At 63.2% G+C, this 14637-nt stretch overlaps 1 protein-coding gene across 5 annotated transcripts in view; it reads left to right on the top strand.

The window, feature by feature from the left end:
* The window catches only part of HDAC5 (histone deacetylase 5), a 65054-nt gene that overhangs the window by 46040 nt on the left and 4377 nt on the right, over positions 1-14637 (top strand). For all 5 annotated transcript variants that reach the window (XM_044999745.1, XM_044999742.1, XM_044999740.1 and 2 more), the window contains 11 exons: positions 212-377; positions 1695-1828; positions 3021-3141; positions 3912-3961; positions 4060-4167; positions 5951-6006; positions 7317-7404; positions 9706-9825; positions 10377-10474; positions 11435-11553; positions 12592-12725. In XM_044999745.1, coding sequence (XP_044855680.1) covers positions 212-377; positions 1695-1828; positions 3021-3141; positions 3912-3961; positions 4060-4167; positions 5951-6006; positions 7317-7404; positions 9706-9825; positions 10377-10474; positions 11435-11553; positions 12592-12725 — 1194 coding nt within the window. The remainder of the gene's footprint in view (positions 1-211; positions 378-1694; positions 1829-3020; positions 3142-3911; positions 3962-4059; positions 4168-5950; positions 6007-7316; positions 7405-9705; positions 9826-10376; positions 10475-11434; positions 11554-12591; positions 12726-14637) is intronic.

The following is a 14637-nucleotide window of genomic DNA, read 5'->3' as shown; positions in this document are numbered from 1 at the left end:
GAATATACAGTCTTAATAGGCAGAGCAGAGTAAGGGTGGGAGGGGAAACTGAGGCACAGAGCGGGGCCGGGGCGGGTCAGTGGCAGAGCCGGGAACAGAACCTGCGTCCCAGCTTGCTGCCCTGCCGCTGGCCTCTGCTGCCTGTGGAGGGCTCGGCCGGGGTGAATTTCCCGCCCTGTGAACATCCCCTCTCCGCGCCATGTTCTGGCAGGTGTTCCCCGATGCTCAGCAGCTGCAGCCCATCCAGCTCTTCCCAGCTTCCTTGACCATCACCACCCTGCCTCACCAAGCACTGAGCCGGACCCAGTCCTCGCCCGCCACCGCGGGCATCAAGAACACGGCGGCTGAACCCCCGGTCAAACACCTGTTCACTACCGGTAAGAAGTCATGTGCCCCGAGGTCACCTGGGGGGGAAACCAGCCCAAGCCACGCCCACAGCCCACGCTCCATCCCCACAATGCCAAAGTGGGGGCGCCACTCTCAGTAACCCCTGCGGAACCGCATCATGTGATCATCCCTCTCCTTTCGCGAGTGCTTTGATCAGCTGGGGAACCGCTAATCCAGCCCGTCGTCCTTAGACTTCAGAGTGAACGCCCCGCCCAGCTGAATGGGGCAGCTCATGCCTTCTTCGTGTGCTTGGCTGCAGACTCAGGTGCACATCGGGGTGTGGCTCGCGCCCGGGTCAGCTTTGGACGGTTTCTTGTGCAGCCCTCAGGCCTAGAAACTTTTAAACGATTGAGAAAATGAAAATGTCAAATTCTGGAGCAGGATCTGGCAGGAGGAGCCTAGATTGGCCGAGGCAGCCCAGTTCCCTCGGCTTTTCCAGACGATCTGCCTTAGAAAAGAGACGTCCACTTGCTCTATTGCTGACCCAGGACCACGGTGCAGTAAAAAATCCGTGGCACCGGGTCACAGAGCCCGGGGCAGCTGGCTTGGGCTGCGAGTAGAAAATGACAGTGTTGTGGTTCAGGCGCGGGCTGGAGCCCGGGCTCTGGGACGCTCCCCGCTCGCAGGTCTCGGAGCCCGGGAAGAGCCCACACATCTACACTACAATTTTATAGCCCTGCAAGCCTGGAGCAGCCTCGGCCGCGCTGCGGGTCTTTTACTGCAGCGTAGCGGCACCCAGAGGAGGTGATTAGATGGGGCAGCCCGTCTCCGTGGGGCAGCAGCGGGGAACGTAGGCGCCGACTCCGGGGGTGCTCAGGGGCTGGAGCACCCACGGGGGAAAATTGGTGGGTGCTCAGCACCCAGCGGCAGCTCCCTGCCCTGCCCCCCCTGCCTCAGCTCGCCTCCGCCGCCTCCCCTCAGCACGCCGCGTGCCCCCTTTTCCCCCCAGCGCTTGCGCCGGCTCGGCTGGGAGGGAGGGGGGAGGAGGGAGAAGGTGGCGCTCGGGGAAGAGGCGGGGCGGGGATTTGGGGAAGGGGTCCAACAGGGGCAGGGAGGGGGCGGAGTCAGGGCGGGGGGGGGAATGAACCCCGGGGCCTCTGGTTCCCAACGCACGTGGTGATGCGGCCCAGCTCCATTGGCCAAGCGTAGCTCTGCTCCCAGCCGCCACGCCGCGTAGGGCGGGTCACACCCGCCCGCTGCCCCCAGGAAAGCCCCCAGGGCTGCCCCCCAGCCAGAGGGGTCTTGCCGCCCTGGGGTTCCTGCCGTCCAGCCCGTACTTCCTGTCCCCTCCCTCGTCTCTCCCCCAGGCGTGATCTACGACACGTTCATGCTAAAGCACCAGTGTATGTGCGGGAACACTAACATTCACCCAGAGCATGCTGGGAGAATCCAGAGCATCTGGTCCAGGCTCCAGGAGACCGGCTTGCTGAGCAAGTGCGAGGTGAGGATCCCAGGGGGGAGGCTGGGGGAACGTGGGGGCTCAGGCGGCAGCAATCGGGGGTTGAACCTCATGCAGAAAGCGTCAAGGGACCATGAGTGGCTGAGGCCTTGGGTTACTGTCTCTACTGCAGAGGTAGCCCCGGTGATCGGCACCCGCCCGCGCGTGAGCAGCGTCGGGGCAGCGCCTTGGCCAAGTCACGGGGCCCTCGCTGGCTCTGTGTTCCCCGGGTGTGTCGCTGGGACTTCTGGGGGCACAGTCCCCGGTTCTTGGGGCTGCCCTGCCCTGAGCCGCTCTGTGATTCTTCCCCGGTGCCTTGTGGGAGAACTCGTGTGTCCGTCTGGGCCTGTGGTGGGGCTTGCGGGATGACTGGAGGACTCAGCGTGCAAAGGATTTAGCCTGTGTTCTCGCTGCCAAGTGAGGCTGCCGGCCCGAGTGAAAGCTCTGAGCCCCAGCTCTGCCAGCCCCACCAGATCCGGGCGAGAGGGTTTGGGGGGTGGCCGCGGGCAGTGCCCTTCCTAGCGCAAGAGACTTGGGTGGGGACGGACCCTCCCCAGCTTCATCCAGCCCGGCCAGCTGCCTGCTAGAGGTGTCAGTAAGATCGGATTCCCCCCGCGTGGAGCAGCCTGCCCTGCAAGGGGGGCACAATGACCCACTGAAAAACCCACGCCCCTCCCAGCCTAGGGGTATGGTGGGGTGGGGGCGTGGCTGGACAGTTCTGTGCTGCTGCTCTTCTCTGCTGCCCAGGGCCTGTAGGGGGCGATAGGAAGTGCAGTATAGGTTCAAGCAGCTCTGGGGTGGCTCCGAATTACCGCCGGGGCTGGAGAGGGCTCTGCATGGCCTCCGAATACAGGAGCACACCCACTGCAGCCCTGCCCCACGGGAAGGGACCCCAGCCTGCTGCGTGGATCCCCACGGGGCTGACCGGTCCCCAGCACCAGAGCTAAATGCCTCCTGGCTGAAGCATCCACGATCCAGCCGCCCCCTGGCTGCAGCTCACTCCCTTCAGAACCAGGGTTGTCACCTCTGAGGTGCGAAAACCCAGGACCCCCGGGCTGATCCTGCGCCCCTCGAAGTGGGCAGCTGGCCGTGTGCCCCGAGCACCTAGACAGGTTTCTCAGCCCAGCTACCTCCATAAAGCGACGCTCCTGGGGCTGTCCGGCCCCACTCACCCCGCTCTCTCGCTCTCTGCTAGCGGATCCGGGGCAGGAAAGCGACGCTGGATGAAATCCAGACGGTCCATTCGGAGCATCACACGTTGCTGTACGGAACCAGCCCCCTCAACCGGCAGAAACTCGACAGCAAGAAGCTGCTAGGTAGGCAGCCCCGGCGGTGCTCCGTCTGGGTGATTTAGGGCCCTGCCCGCTCCCACCAAGTCCCTGGGCGTTGAACTGTTGGCTACGGCGGGAGGCGGAGGGGGTTGTTCATGCTCCCTGCCTAGTGTGCGGGGCGGGGGCAACGTTTTCTTCACGGTGGCTGCGTTTTTTTTTAATCTAGCAGAGGCAGCACTGCCTAATGGTTAGAGCAGGGACCAAGGAGTCAGGACTCTTGGGTTCTTTTCCTGGCTCTGGGAAGGCAGCGAGGCCTGTTGGTTAGAGCGGGGGACACAGGGGGTCAGGACTCTTGGGTTCTATCGCTGGCTCAGGGAGGGGAGTGCGTCATAGGGGTTAGAGCAGGGGGGGTCTGAGAGTCAGGGGGACTGGGTTCTTTTCCTGGGTCTGGGAGGGGAGTGTTCCCTATGGGTTAGAGCAGGGGCATTGGGTTCTTTTACTGGCTCTGAAAGAGAGGGTGACCTGGGGGGCAGAGTGGGGGCTGGGGACCCTTTCTGCTACGGTGAGCGATTGGATGTTGGACTCACTAGACCCAGTCCAGTCCGTTCCTACGGCGGCAGCTGCTGGGACACAACCTCAGTGGGCCCGGTGGGGAGATGTGTCATGGCAACTCCTACGCCCCTGTGTCCAGATCCCGCCCATTTTTACCTCTTCCCAGTCCAGATCTCGAGGGGCGGGGTGAGGGGGACCGTGCCCTCCCCAGGCAGGGGCGTGGGCTCTTGGCTGTCTGTCACTGCTCCCTCTGCTCTGCCCAGGTCCCATCAGCCAGAAGATGTATGCGGTCCTGCCCTGCGGCGGCATCGGGGTGAGTAGCTCCTCGGGGGCGGGGCTCGGGGCTCGGGGGGGCTCTGTGCCACGCCCCCAGGGCGGCCCCGGTAACGGCCCGGCTTGCTTTCTGGGCAGGTGGACAGCGACACGGTGTGGAACGAGATGCACTCGTCCAGCGCCGTCCGCATGGCCGTGGGCTGCTTGGTGGAGTTAGCCTTCAAGGTGGCCTCGGGAGAACTCAAGGTGAGTCCTCCGCGCACAGCCAGGGGTTCGGGGGTGCTCTGTCACGTCTCCCTCTAGTGGCGGAGCATGGCCACCGCAACGGCCTCCGGTGCTAGGTGCTGTCCGCACGCGGAACAAAAAGACTGTCCCTGTCCCCAGGGGCTTGCCGTAGCTCCGGGAGTAGGGGATTGTGATTTTGGTGCTGGGGGTCCCGAATTCACATGGAGCTGGTTCATATAGAGGATAACAACCTACTGCTGCTAGCAACTCAGGGAGTTCGCCCTCAGCTCTCCGGGAAGAGAGCTATGCAGTGGAGATGGGTTCTCACTGATCCGTGTAGGGGGCCATCAGAAGGAGTTAAGGGGGGTGCAGAGCACTCCCCCAACACTCTCCCTCCTCCTTGACGGCAGCAGAGAGCTCCACATCCCTGCCCCAACCTGCTTTAAACCCTGCGCCGCCCATTCCCCCTTGGGGCTCCAGCAGGGTGGGTTGCAGATGTTGCTGGGGGTCACCCCTGGGGAGAACACTCCGGGGCCAGTTGCCGTGTCAGAGGAACCATACAGCAAGTGGCCTTGCCTGCGTCGGAGTCTCCTGCGTGGTCTTGCTGATGCCGCTGGGATCTGGCCAACCTGTCCCCATGACCCTGCCCATCCCACCCTTGGGATTCTGTCTGTGGTGGCAGCGGAGAAACGGGGTGCCAAAGGACAGGCTCCCTCGAACGCAGTCGCTCGTGTATTTGCGTCCGGCCTGCTGGCACAGGATTATTCATTGCCAGGAGTCAGGGAGAATCAGGAACGGGGCTGTGTCAAAGCGGTGTCTCAGGGTTCAGTCCCGTCCAGCTCAAACGCAGCGGGTTTGATCAGAGCTGTCTCTATCAGCTGGCTGCTGCTGCGCTCCCCTTTCCCCCAGGAACCAATAGATGGGGACCCAGCCTGGGACGGGAGGTGTCCAATATTCCCATGGCACGGAGCACGCGGGGGCGTCTCCCGCCTGCGATCATGGAACCCACCCGTGGCAGCAACTGCTCACCCGGGAAGGGAATTCCAGGAAGAGGCGCCTGGGAAAATCAGGCCCCGCGTGGTCTTCAGAGCTTCTTTTAACACTGATCAGCCACTGGAAATGAAGAGGAGTCGCAGCCCCGTGACCGGCCTCTGGGGATCACAGTATCATCTAGGGGTTAGAGCAGGGAGGAGCAGGGCAGCAGGCCGCCCGGGGTCTCATCTCAGCTTCGGAACGAGGCGTGTAGTCTTGTCGTTAGCGCAAGAGAGCAGGCGGCCGGACTCCTGGGTTCTGTTCCCAGCTGTGCCGAGGATTTGCCATGTGACCTCGAGCGAGTCCCTTTCCCGCTTCCGAGGCACCGATCTCCCCCCCCGGAAAGGCGCTGCTGTTTCTGCAATCCAGCCTCTTCCATGAGCAAGACTCTGAGGATAATGGCGCTGACGGAAGAGGCAGGGTAGAGTGGCGGCTGGGCTAAGAGGAACGGCGGGGGGAGCGCCTGCCGTGTCGCTCGAGGGCTTGTTCTGTTGTCGTTTATTATCTGTTTTGGGTTGGGAGCCCCAGTGACGGAGCCAGGCCCCCATTTGTGCCAGGCGCTGTCTCAGCACGGGACAGAAAGCCGGTCCCTGCCGCAAGGCTCTTACAAGCTAAGTGAAAATAGCATCTCTGATCTCATGGCCCCTCCTGACGGTTCCGGCCGGCCCCGGGTCTGGCCCTGCCTTCCCTGAGCGCCGTTAGAACAGGGCGAGGGACCTTCGAACCTGGCTCGCTCGTTTAACCCCCCCCGCCTCTCTGGTTCTCTGTGCAGAATGGATTTGCCGTCATCCGGCCCCCGGGGCACCACGCGGAGGAATCCACGGCCATGTAAGTGAGGCCAGGGGAAGGGGACGGTGGCAAAGGGACCGAGAAGGGCTGGCGTCTGCCTAGTTCCAGCCTGGAGTTCTCACCCCGTCGGGGGGGAGGGGAGGGCGCTGTCACGTGGCCGGGGGGCTGTCGGGTTCTAACCGAGATCAGTCCCGCGCCAGCCCTGGGATGAGATTTGGGGCGCCCCGCTTGAGATGCCGCCAAGGGGCCTGGTGCTCAGGAAGTGCTGGGCACCGGCCCTCTGGCTGCCAGCCCCTTTGACGGTGTCCTGAGCGGCGCACTCAGAATCCCTCTTTGCCCGGCTCCAGCACGATTCAGCAAAGGGGCTAGGACCTGATTTGGTCTCATCTCCACCAGCCAGGCTAGATCCGTTCTGTCCTGGGGGATCTGCGGGGGCCCCTACGTCTCCAGGGGATCGTCACGGGGGGGTGGCGGCTGGCATGGCCCCTCCCTCGGGACCGAGGTGCGGGAATAAGAAGGGACCCCTGCCAGTGTCACGGTAGAAGCCGTCCAGTCCTTGTCTGGGCAATGGATGAACCTGGGGTAGCAGCAGCTGTGTTTAAACGAGAGGTGGGGGCTCAAGCTACACATCTGGGTCTGGATTCACTCCTGTCCTGGCCAATTTGTCCCACCCGCTGAGAATTCCTGTGCGGTGAGGGCCCATCAGCTGGCACAGGGGGTAGGGTGGAGCAGTCGCTATGATCCCGGACACCTCGCCAGCTGGTATAAGTTAGAGCAGCCCGTGAGCTGCTCTAAGTGATGGCAAGAGGCGGAGACCAGTGCCGAGGCTCTCAGGAAACCCTGCAGGTGAAGCTGGTCCCCTGCACTGAGCTGAGGGATGTTGGCGCAGAAGAGAATCAGGGCTTGGCTCTAGTTCTAGCAGCTGGGGCTCTAGGCTGCTTTCTCTGTCCAGTGCGGACAGGGAGTGTGTCCCAGCCCAGCACGTCACCGACCCTCCCCCTGCCCCGCACACCCAGTCCCCAACCCCCTAGCTGGTTGCGGGAGCAGTTCTGTGACGGGAATCTTGGGGGGGGGGCTGTCTCCCCAGCCGTCATTCCCGGAGCGCTGCCCTGCTGCCGGCTTTTACCCACCAGGCCCCGTCGCTCTGTCCGGAGCAGGATGAGAGGACGCTTGGTGCCAGAGCTGCCCCGGTGGCGTGGCGCTGAGCCGGCGGAGCGGTGCGGGGCACAGACAGCAGAGGAGCCCTAGCGTAGATGCAGACAGATCAGTGGGGCCGGTTCCCTGCTGCCCTGGCTCTCGCGCTGGCTAGGAAGCGGTAACCCCATCTCTCTCCTCTCCTGCCTCCTCAGGGGCTTCTGCTTCTTCAACTCCGTCGCCATCGCTGCCAAACTGCTCCAGCAGAAGCTCAGCGTCGGCAAGATCCTCATTGTGGACTGGGTAAGGAAGGTGGCCAGGCCAGCCAGAACCTACCTGCCGTTGGCTGCGAACCAGATTCCTGCTCCCCTTGCAGGGGCTGGGTCCTTCTCTCTCCAGCCAGCCCCGCAAGAGGAAAAAAGAAAATCCCCCGCCTTCGGCTTGCCTTGGCCCCGCGTGATGGAGAACGAAGGGGGTTGCGGGGTTGACAGTGTGGATGCGGCTCTGCTGGCAAAGCTGTGGCCGGCGTAACTTATCCCTGCAGTTTTGCTGGCGTAGCTGCGTCCACACTAGGGTCTCTAGCCAGCACAGCTGTGTCAATCGGGCCTCACACCTCTTCCCGCCCCCGATTGCCGTGATTATGCCAGCAAAGGGGTTTAGTGCAGACGCGGCCATGGCTAGGTCTGGTCAGTCCTGTCCCCGATTCCTGGGGTTCACCGTGACTAGCTACCCCGAGGTCAGAACTAGGGCGCCTGGGGTGAGACAGCTGACGAGTTACCTCTCGGGGTGGAACCGCACCTTGCTTTGCAGTGAAGACCCAGCCCCTGGCCTGGTGCGATCCCACAGCCAGGGTTTGTCCATTCGGGTGTGATTTTTTTTTTTGTCCTGACGCGGGGATAGCAGAGCAGCCCCCAGCGTGGGCGCAGGTCGATCGGTATCACGGTGCTCCTGGGGGAAACAGCTGTACCGGCCGCAGCGTACCCACGCTCGGGGGCTGCCCCTCACCATCTCCCCCTGGCTAAAGCCGGACAGCTGCTGTGTGGAGAGGAGCCCGGAGGTGTGTGGACAGGATGAGGCGGCCAAGTCCCTAACTAAGAACTTTTCTCTGAAGCCTTCTCCCTTGTGCTGCTCTGGGCCCATCCCACGCCCTGGTTTGGTTCGCACCCTGGCTATAAAACCCCACCTCCTCTCGGTCCAGCCAGGCCAGATGTCTCCAGTCGGCCAGACGCTGTCCTCATTTTACACGCACGCACGTACACGTGGCTTTCCCTTTGCAGGTGGTAACAGCCAGCTACTGGTTCTCTGTACCACTCAGATCAGCGATGCTTTCCCCTCCCCCCACATGGGGATTTGGGGTGCAGGGGGGGCTCCAGGATGGGTGCCCTGGGGGCCGAGGGATTCGGAATGTGGGAGGGGGCTGCAGGTTGAGGGAGGGGGGAGGGCTCTGGGCTGGCGGTGCAGGCTCTGGGGTGGAGCTGGGGAGGAGGGGTTTGGAGTGCAGGGGGGCTCCAGGTTTGGGGGGGCTCAGGGCTGGGACAGGGGGTTGGGGTGCAGGCTTACCTCGGGCGGCTCCCGGTTAGCGGTGCAGCGCGGGGGCTAAAGCAGGCTGCCTGCCTGTCCTGGGTCACCGCACTGCGCCCCGGAAGGCTCCTAGGCAGGAGGCTCCACAGTGCACGCGGTTCTCGACCTCAGGCACCGCCCCCCCAGCTCCCATTGGCGAGTTCCTGGCCAATGGGAGTGCGGAGCCAGTGCTCGGGGCAGGGGCAATGCGCGGAGCCCAGTGGCCCCCCTGCCAAGGAGCCAGACCTGCTGGCCACTTCTGAGGCACAGCCGACTGGACTTTTAACGGCCGGTCGGCAGTGCTGACCGGAGCCACCAGGGTCCCTTCTCGACCGGGTGTTCCAGGTGAAAACCAGACACCTCGTCACCCTAACTGACATGGCCATCAAAACCGCAAGGCCCTCAGCTAAATAAACCCAGGAGGTTCGCTGCACTAGACTGACGTGGAAAGCAAAGCATGTGGCAAAAGAATCCCCGTAGCGGCTTTCTCTTTCCACTCCCGTCCCCACCCAACCCCCCTCCTCTGGCCCCCGCCAGCTCCCCCCTCCTGGTACGAAGATGTTTGCGGGGAGGGCTAAGAACGCAGGTTGCAGGAGTGTGTAGCTGCGCCGAGGTCACCGACCGTTCCCAAGGGCGGCTGCAGCCAGGGCACGTGCGGCTGCGTTTGTGTGCACGGTGCCTGCCATCATTAGCCTCCAGAGTTAACGCCCCACAGAGACAAAAGGGGTCTCTGGTCACGGCCGCTGCCCTACACCGTGGCCTCATCGGGAAGGTTGAAGGGCTGGAAAGTCGCTCGCTGTTTCCCATGGAAGCAGGTTCAGAGCTTGCCATTGGGGCATTGGGTATAGCCATTGGGCACCCCTGCCATAAAGAGTCAGCTGGAGGGAGGGTGACTGCTGGGATCCAGTCAGTCCCAGTCCTGATGGAGGCTTGTTTGTATCCGCCGGTCTCTGCGTCAGCACAGGGAGGCCTTTGGCCAGACCCCGACCAGTCCCCCTGTCCCCATCAGCGGGGGAGCCCCCTAACCGGCTGTGCTCCCTGCAGGACATTCACCATGGCAACGGCACCCAGCAAGCCTTCTACAGTGACCCCAACGTGCTGTACATCTCCCTGCACCGCTACGACAACGGCAACTTCTTCCCAGGCAGCGGGGCCCCCGAGGAGGTGAGTGCGAGCCGTACGGGGCCGTACGGAGCTGCCTGCAGGGCCACAGGGTCTCTGGCCAGGGAGGCCCAGTGTGCGCGGTCTGGAGGGCGTCTCGCTGGGAGGTGACGGGGCTCAGCGCGGGAGCTGGGGCTCTTGTCTGAGGGCCGGTGGGCCCCAGCGAGGGAGCCTGTCCCAGGGTGGGGGTGTAGAGGAGGGGGATCTGAGGCAGGACCTATGGAGTGTGGGGCGGCTGTGGGTCCCGTCCACCCTCAGGGGTGGCGCTGGGATGTGACAGCTCCCAAGGATCTGACCCAAGGGCATTCCCTGCTTGGGGGTTATACAGTGCTGGGGGAAGGGGGAGGATCCTGAACCCCCTTGTAAGGCTCCCTCTGTGATCCCCCGTCCGCTCCCCGAATAGCGAGCGGAGAAGGGGTGTGATCGGAGCGGCTGGGACGGCAGAGCCCTGAGCCGGAAAGCCCCCCCCCCGCCAGACTCTTCCACAGGGGCGGTGGGGGCCGGGCCCGGCCCACGGATCCAGGCACGTCCCATGCAGGTCTCCTCTCTTGCAGGTTGGCAGCGGGATGGGGGTGGGCTACAATGTCAACATAGCCTGGACGGGCGGAGTGGACCCCCCCATCGGCGATGTGGAGTACCTGGCCGCGTTCAGGTAGGGCTCCCCCAGGGGGCACCGCCGGCTCCTCTCCACGGCTGGGGTCCCCCCCCCCCCGGGTGACAGCTTGGGCTGGAGCACAGGCCTTTGCCTCAGCGCCCTGCTAGCAGGTAGCGCCGTAGCCTCGGCCGAGAGGAAGGAGAGACGGGCCCTGCCACTGACTCTCTGGGTGTCCTTGGGCCGGTCAGTCGGCCTCCATCCATCTGGGGCCGGGGGGACATCCAGGAGGGGCTGGTGCTGGGAAGAGGTTCGGGGCTAAGAGGACTGGAGTGACACTGACCCCAGTTGGGCCAGGCCAGGGCAGCATGACCGCAGCCACAGTGGACAGCGCTAGCAGCAGCAGTGCCGTCTCTCTGCCCTTCGAGAAGCATTATCCCCATTTCACAGAGGGGGAAACTGAGGCCCGGAGCAGGGAAGTGACTTGCTCAAGGTCGGCCCGCAGGCCAGTGTCAGAGCAGGGACTAGAACCCAGGAGTCCTGCGGGCCCGTCCTGTTACCCTCCTGCCTGTTCTGGCTGCAGCATCTCCGTGTGCCATGGATGCGTAGGTCTCCCTAGGGTGTGAGGCCCTGTTGTGGAGAAGGGGGCCTGCAGAGAGCCCTCCCTAGGGCTGGGGTGGGCAGCTGGGGGAGGGGGCTGGGGAATGCTTAATCTCTTGGGCCCAGAAAGTGCTTTTGTTTTGCTGTGGGGAGTCAGGCACGGAGGGGGGGGATCCCAGGGCAGAAGGGGGGCAGAGACAGGGGTTCCCAGGAGCCCAGGGCAGGACGGGCTCAGGGGGAGGGTTCCCGACGGCGGGGTGGGGGCAAGGGAGAGGGTTGCCCGGGACAGGCCATGCCCCCCCGCAGGTGCTGAGAGGTTCCGTGCCCTCTCGCTGGCCAGGGAGCCGGTCTCCCAGCCCCGGGTGACTCAGCCGAGGGTTGCTCTGCCGGGGGCCTCACTCGCGGTCTCCCCTCCCCCAGGACGGTGGTGATGCCAATAGCCAACGAGTTCTCCCCGGACGTGGTCCTGGTCTCTGCCGGCTTCGACGCAGTCGAGGGACACCTGTCTCCCCTGGGCGGCTACTCCGTCACGGCGAAATGTGAGAGCGGGGCCGGCGTTTGGGGGCCAGTGGGGCTGCCCCATGGGGGTCGGGGCAACAGCCTGCGTTTGGAGGCAGGCAGGGCTGCCCCGTGGGGGTCGAGGGCCTGTGTTTGGGAGCCGGCTGGATTGCCCCATGGGGATTGGGGCAAGGGGCAGTGTTTGGGGTCGTGGCTTGGAGCAGAGACGCGAGAACCATGAAAATTGCAGGCGGAGGGAATCGCGTCAGGCTGCACCCAGCCTGCTCCCTGGTCCCCACAGCGTCTCTCACCAGCCCATTTGTCCACGATCCAAGTGCTGGTTCCCCAGGCGGGAAAGCCCCTGGGGGGTGAAACTCCCCGGGCGGAGGGTTGACACAGGGTCCGGGCGCCACTCGCTCCCACTTCATCTTCCAGGTTCGGTGGCTCGAGGGACCCTGAGCGCTGAAGTGGGAGCTCTGATTCCCAGGCCTGGCCTGGGGATGGATGTCGGAGCCAGGTGGGGGCGGGAGCCAACCCAGGTCAGGCTCTTCTCCTGCTGCGTTAGCCCTGGGCGGCTCTACGCGCTAGGACCCAGCAGCTCCAGGGCCTCTGACCTGGGCTGCACCCGGTTCTCCTGAGCTCCCTGCAGGCCCCCGTAGCAGTGGTGCTAATACAGAGAGAAGTGCTCTAGGCACCATGCGCCCAAAGGTTTAACACACCACAGGGTGGGGTTCCCCGGGCTGTACCCCTGGCTGCGCCCCCACCTGGCTTTCCTGGGTGACTGGGGGAGGAGAGTCACTGCCCTGCTCTGTGCCTCAGTTTCCCCATCTGTGAAATGGGGGTTTAATCCCCTGACAAAGCACTTGGCAATCCCCAAGTTGTGAGCAACGGTTAGTCTGTCTGTCTCCATGCATACAGGCATAGCTGCCTGCCTGTCTGGCTGGCTGTCTCTTTATCCCCATGCCTACGCCTCTCTCTCACTGGCCCCTGTTATCCCAGTGCCCCCGGGTGCTGCAGGACTCTGCTAGGGGAGGGTCTTGTCCCACACTGACCACGGCAGTTTCTCCCCCTCCCTGTAGGTTTCGGGCACCTGACCAAGCAGCTGATGAAGCTGGCCGGCGGGCGCGTGGTGCTGGCTTTGGAGGGGGGTCACGACCTGACCGCCATCTGCGACGCCTCAGAAGCCTGTGTCTCCGCCCTGCTTGGCGTGGAGGTCAGTGGAGTTCCCGCCCGGCGCAGCCCACGCGGGCGCATCGCTGGGCCTCAGTTTCCCCTCCCACCTGCTGTTTAGCCTGCAAGCGCTTCTGGGCTGGGACTGTGTGTTACTGTATCTGGGCCGGGCCGCGAGGTGCTAATGGGATACGGACAATAAATATGATTATTAGTTGATATCATTTAGTAGCTGCACTGCAGCAGCGTCTGGGAGCCCCACTCGCAGGGCCTCCATTGTGCAAACACAAAACAAAGCGACAGTCACTGCCCCAAAGACCTGACTGCAATACAGGGGGAGAGCGAGCCCCAGACTGGGCCCGAAAGCCCCCGAGATTTCACCCACTGCACTCAGCAGGACTTCGGCCCCTGCTCCGAACGGCTTCTTACTGTTACTGCAGGGGTTCCTATGATCCCCCAGTGGGCCGGGTGCTAGGCTCTGCACAGACGTGCTTAAATGCTGTCCTGACCGGAGACGGATTTAATCGCGCGCTTAAGTGCGTTGCTGAATGGGAGCTGAAATCAGCGCTGATCGAGCGTTATTGATTAAAATCCAATCCTGCCGTGTCTAACCATCGGCTAGACGTACCCTGGGTGGCTTGGGATTCTTTTCTGCCTTTCTCTGAGGCTTCAGAGGCAGGACACTGAACTGGGGGTGGGTGGAGGGGGCAGAGAAGCCTCTTGCTAGATGCCTGTCTGGGGTGTTTGCGCATATGCTCAGGGTCACCCGGAGCCCCAGATTTGGGGCCAGGAAGGATTTTCCCCCTGCTCAGATTGGCAGGGACTTGGGGGCGGGGTTCACCTCTCTCTGCAGCGCGGGGTGTGGATTACAGGCTGGGATCCTCTGGGCGTCTCTCACCTGATCAGTTCCCTGCCATCAGCAGCCCCTTAGGTCTCTCCAGCTCCCTGCCTGCTGTTGGCACGTAAGAGTTTAGCCTCTCGAGGGCGGGTTTGATCTAACGAAAGTCTTAATACAGGGGCGTCTGGGTGAAAGATAACGGCCTGTGCTGGTTCCAGTCTGTGAACCATAAAACCTCTGTGAAAGTTGTAGTGATCCCAGCTCAGCCAGGTAACAGACCAGGAACCGTGAAACTGACTAGAAACGAGCATGAAACTGACTATCACCATGGCCAGGGAGGGAAGTAGGAAAAAGAGAATGGACACAGAGCCGGCCAGGAGACTGGAGCTATAAACCCCTCCCAGTGTGTTCCCAAGGGAAGGGGGCATTTGGGAACAGGGCCGGCTCCAGGGGCCAGCTCAGCAAGCAGGTGCTTGAGGCGGCCAAGGGAGAGGGGTGGCATGTCGGGCTCTTTGGCTGCAGTTCAGCGGCGGGTCCCTCTCGGAGGGAAGGACCTGCCGCCGAAGAAGAAAGCGGCGCGGTGCAGCCGCCGCCGATCACGATCATGGCTTTTTTTTTTTTCCCGCCGCTTGGGGCGGCAAAACCCCTGGAGCCGGCCCTGCTTGGGAAGGGCATTTGCTTTTAAAAATAAATTAATGACGGTCCTGATCCTGCAGTTGAAGTGCACAGGCGGGTCCCATCTGCCTCTAAGGAGCCCTTGCCCCTCCCCGAACCCGCCGCCCGCGCAAGGGGCGAGGTTTTCAGACGTGCTCGGCATGAGCCTCGCTCCGCTCCCGGCAAAGTTGCTGGTAAAACTCCCATTGATTTCAACAGGAGCAAACTGAGGCCAATCGGAAAAGCCGTCCCTAGCGGGGATGCCACTGTGTGGCTCCAGGGCCCAGCGCAGCCCCGGGGGTGGGCCCATCTTATTGCTTTTCTGTGACGATGTCACTGTATAATAATCATGTGGGAAGGGGGGGAGCAGCTCGGGGGAAGTGGAATTGAAGGAAGCAAGGGGGGGGGGGGAGGATGCAGAACATGCCCCCGACTCGTTCTGAGACTCTCTTCTCTCCCCACC

Source organism: Mauremys mutica, chromosome 25 (genome assembly GCF_020497125.1).
Source record: "Mauremys mutica isolate MM-2020 ecotype Southern chromosome 25, ASM2049712v1, whole genome shotgun sequence".
In the NCBI taxonomy this organism is placed as follows: Eukaryota; Metazoa; Chordata; order Testudines; family Geoemydidae; genus Mauremys; species Mauremys mutica.
This window is presented reverse-complemented; position numbering and strand designations above follow the sequence as displayed.